The sequence below is a fragment of the Nanorana parkeri genome, unplaced genomic scaffold, assembly GCF_000935625.1.
Source record: "Nanorana parkeri isolate BGI_ZX_2015 unplaced genomic scaffold, ASM93562v1 scaffold201, whole genome shotgun sequence".
Classification (NCBI taxonomy): Eukaryota; Metazoa; Chordata; class Amphibia; order Anura; family Dicroglossidae; genus Nanorana; species Nanorana parkeri.
In genome coordinates, this window is record NW_017306469.1 from 661,826 (window position 1) to 666,149 (window position 4,324).

At 50.1% G+C, this 4,324-nt stretch overlaps 1 protein-coding gene across 1 annotated transcript in view; it reads left to right on the forward strand.

The window, feature by feature from the left end:
• SERPINC1 (serpin family C member 1) overlaps positions 1-3,818 on the forward strand; it is a 13,385-nt gene extending 9,567 nt beyond the window's left edge. The window contains exons 5-6 of the mRNA XM_018555559.1: positions 645-709; positions 3,597-3,818. Of these exons, the coding sequence (XP_018411061.1) occupies positions 645-709; positions 3,597-3,773 (242 nt within the window). The 3' untranslated portion in view covers positions 3,774-3,818. The remainder of the gene's footprint in view (positions 1-644; positions 710-3,596) is intronic.
• The last annotated feature ends 506 nt before the right edge of the window (positions 3,819-4,324 follow it).

The following is a 4,324-nucleotide window of genomic DNA, read 5'->3' on the forward strand; positions in this document are numbered from 1 at the left end:
CCAGTTTAGGCCCTAATCCTATGAAGGGGTCAGACTCTAGGTTCATTGAAGTGATCCATTGTGGTGTATTAATGCATGCCTGCCATGTATGTGCATTTTTACACACGCATTGTGTTAAGGCAGCTCATCCATTATGAATGGGCTGCCACTGTTCCACAACGTACGAAAAAAACATGCATGACCCTATTTTTAAAGCTGCGGCGCAGCACAATCTATGGTATGCATCTGTAGTGTATGCAATGCATTCTACTGTACAATGCGTTGGAGTGCCATTTACAATGAATGGCACTGCACTATTCCGCACACAGAACAGATGCATTGGCATGCATTGAGCCAAGGTACATCGATGCAATGCACAAGTGTGAATGGGCCCTCAAAGGGAGTGTCAGCCCAGCTTAACCTTTCTAACTCGGGTTGCACAGTCTCAAACAAGTGATACCGGTGGCGGGGTTTATCCTGCCATTGACTTTTCCACAGCATTTGATCAACACGGATTTTTGACTGGACTGTTTTCTATGGAACAAGGTGTGTCCCGTATATGATATCTCTATATGAAATATGATAATAACATAATCAGAGCGACCAGCTGAAATCATTGCTGAAATGATTGAGTGTATGATTTTCCTTTTCTTTTGCTCTGGCAGGAATCATTGCTGGTGGTAGATCAGATTTATATGTATCGGACGCATTCCATAAAGCATTTCTTGAGGTAAGCTCTGATTGCACTATGGCAGCAAACCTTTGGAGGCTCCCCGCCATATTATGAAATGATTGAATAGAAGTTAAAGTTTATGTAAACCCAATCACTACAATCTCACATTAGCTCCGGCGCTGTCATCCTGTCAACAGCTTCTGATGGAGACTACAAGGGGCAGTGCCGATTCGCATTGCACAGGCATGGTCCGCTGTCACCATAAGGAAACCCGCCCTGAGAAATGCCATTGCTGGAGTACATGTAGACAGGAAGTGGCTGCAGGAAGTTTACAGTCATAACGCGTTTCATATTCCCGTATGGGCTTAGTCATAGAACTCAGACAGAGCTTATATTTACGTTAAAGGCCAACCCCAGCTAATTTTGCTTTTATGTGTATAGAGTCAGGAAGTGTTAGAGTCCCCATTGGGAGAGGGGATATGAACCCTTTTGCTGTTCTGGGTCTGCTTCAGTGTCTTGCTTTAACATGCATTTCATTAAGGTAGCCTGTTCATTTTGAATGAGCTGCCAACACACCAGAGTGGACAGAAAAATTTACCTGCACCCTTTTTCCTGGTGCAAGAACATCTTTTTGTCCACTCCGGTGTGTTGGCAGCTCACGTGGAGGTGCAATGGGTGTTGGCAGCTCATGTGTAGGTGCACTGGAGTGTAGGAAGCTCGTGTGTAGGTGCATTGGGGTGTTGGCAGCTCATGTGGGGGTGCACTGGGGTGTTGGCAGCTCATGTGGAGGTGCACTGGAGTGTAGGCAGCTCACGTGGAGGTGCATTGGGGTGTTGGCAGCTCGTGTGTAGGTGCATTGGGGTGTTGGCAGCTCATGCGATGGTGCATTGGGGTGTTGGCAGCTCATGCGACGGTGCATTGGGGTGTTGGCAGCTTGTGTGTAGGTGCACTGGGGTGGTGGCAGCTCATGTGGAGGTGCATTGGGGTGTTGGCAGCTCATGTGGGGGTGCACTGGGGTGTTGGCAGCTCATGTGGAGGTGCACTGGAGTGTAGGCAGCTCACGTGGAGGTGCATTGGGGTGTTGGCAGCTCGTGTGTAGGTGCATTGGGGTGTTGGCAGCTCATGCGATGGTGCATTGGGGTGTTGGCAGCTCATGCGACGGTGCATTGGGGTGTTGGCAGCTTGTGTGTAGGTGCACTGGGGTGGTGGCAGCTCATGTGGAGGTGCATTGGGGTGTTGGCAGCTCATGTGGGGGTGCACTGGGGTGTTGGCAGCTCATGTGGAGGTGCACTGGAGTGTAGGCAGCTCACGTGGAGGTGCATTGGGGTGTTGGCAGCTCGTGTGTAGGTGCATTGGGGTGTTGGCAGCTCATGCGATGGTGCATTGGGGTGTTGGCAGCTCATGCGACGGTGCATTGGGGTGTTGGCAGCTTGTGTGTAGGTGCACTGGGGTGGTGGCAGCTCATGTGGAGGTGCACTGGGGTGTTGGCAGCTCATGTGGGGGTGCACTGGGGTGTTGGCAGCTCATGTGGAGGTGCACTGGAGTGTAGGCAGCTCACGTGGAGGTGCATTGGGGTGTTGGCAGCTCGTGTGTAGGTGCATTGGGGTGTTGGCAGCTCATGCGATGGTGCATTGGGGTGTTGGCAGCTCATGCGACGGTGCATTGGGGTGTTGGCAGCTTGTGTGTAGGTGCACTGGGGTGGTGGCAGCTCATGTGGAGGAGCACTGAGGTGTTGGCAGCTTATGTGGAGGTGCACTGGGGTGGTGGCAGCTCGTGTTGAGTTGCACTGGGGTGGTGACAGCTCGTGTTGAGGTACACTGGGGTGTTGGCAGCTTGTGTGTAGGTACATTGGGGTGTTGGCAGCTTGTGTGTAGGTGCACTGGGGTGGTGGCAGCTCATGTGGAGGAGCACTGAGGTGTTGGCAGCTTATGTGGAGGTGCACTGGGGTGGTGGCAGCTCGTGTTGAGTTGCACTGGGGTGGTGACAGCTCGTGTTGAGGTACACTGGGGTGTTGGCAGCTTGTGTGTAGGTACATTGGGGTGTTGGCAGCTTGTGTGTAGGTGCACTGGGGTGTTGGCAGCTCGTGTGTATGTGCACTGGGGTGGTGGCAGCTCATGTGGAGGTGCACTGGGATGGTGGCAGCTCATGTGGAGGTGCACTGGGGTGGTGGCAGCTCATGTGGAGGTGCACTGGGGTGTTGGCAGCTTGTGTGTAGGTGCATTGGGGGGCTGGCAGCTCATGCGAAGGTGCATTGGGGTGTTGGCAGCTCATGCGAAGGTGCATTGGGGTGTTGGCAGCTCATGTGAAGGTGCATTGGGGTGTTGGCAGCTCGTGTGGAGGTGTATTGGGGTGCTATTTTAAATAAATGGCACCATAAAGCACCAATGTGCATAAGGCGTGCTACCACAATTCAGTGGTGTGAATCCAGCCATACTGTTGTAAGTAGTATGGCTGCTTCCTGGTGCCATACATCTCTCACCCAGCAGCATGCTGCTGAGAGGACTGCTGCTATCAGTTGAAGTAACAGTGGTCTCTCTGTAGAGCCCCCCCCCACCCTGAATGACACACAACTAGAGCTCTACATTCAGCAAAGCTTATTCTCTCTGCTGATTGTACCCAGAAGTCATTTATTTCCTCATAATTTCCTCTTAAAACCTTTTGAGGAGGTGAAGGGGATGTCCGATGTTTGGCCTCAGTTGCATATTACTATGAGGGCATTCCGGCATAAGAGAGGAGAGGATACTCTATGCATAGTGAATTGTATTTGGGCATCAACTGAATGTGTGATGACCGAATGCTGTATTGGCACCGGGGCCCTTTGGCTGATTATGTCCACCACTGTCTGCTATACAGTAACATCTTACCATTTTCTGCCCTTTCCATGTTGCTTTCCTACATCCAGGCTTGCCCTTACCTCTATAGTGATGTCCCTTTTATTCTGCAGGTCAATGAGGAAGGCAGTGAAGCAGCGGCCTCGTCAGCTGTCATCATAACAGGCCGCTCGTTCCCACTTAGACGGATCAGTTTTAAAGCCAACAGACCCTTCTTGGTGTTCATTCGAGAAGTCGCAATCAACGCTATTATATTCATGGGCCGAGTAGCCAATCCTGAATCAGACTAATGCTCAGTTCCAGCCATCATTGAATGCACGTGGAAAGTCTGCTCTCGGTCATTATGTTTAAGGCGCACCATTCATGTTTTGGGTTCATGATTTGTAATAAAGCAAACCTGTCATGACAGAAATATCAAAGTTGTAATAACGGATCTGTAAATGTATTTGCCTGGCTGTCATGATGTCACTACATTCTGAGTCGCTGACCCAGAACAAATGTTCAGCCAGTGAAGTCGGGCCTTCTGATCTGAATACTTGTTCGGCATAATGAACTCTGAAACCAAAGGATCAGGTGGATAGCCAGGCAAATAGCATTTTAAGGAGGTCAGCAATAGCATCCCACACATAACTTTCATGACGGGCTTCTCTAAAGAGGAGTGAAAACTTTTCCCCTTTAATTTTTTTGTGTTCTTTTCTTTATTGCTATCAGCTTCTTATGTTGTCACCAGGACAGGAAGTGAGCAATGTTTTTCCACCAGGGATTCAGACAGCAATAAAACCATTTGTGTGGCACAGGCAATGGTTAGAACCTCGCTCATGTTTTTATTAATAATTTGGAG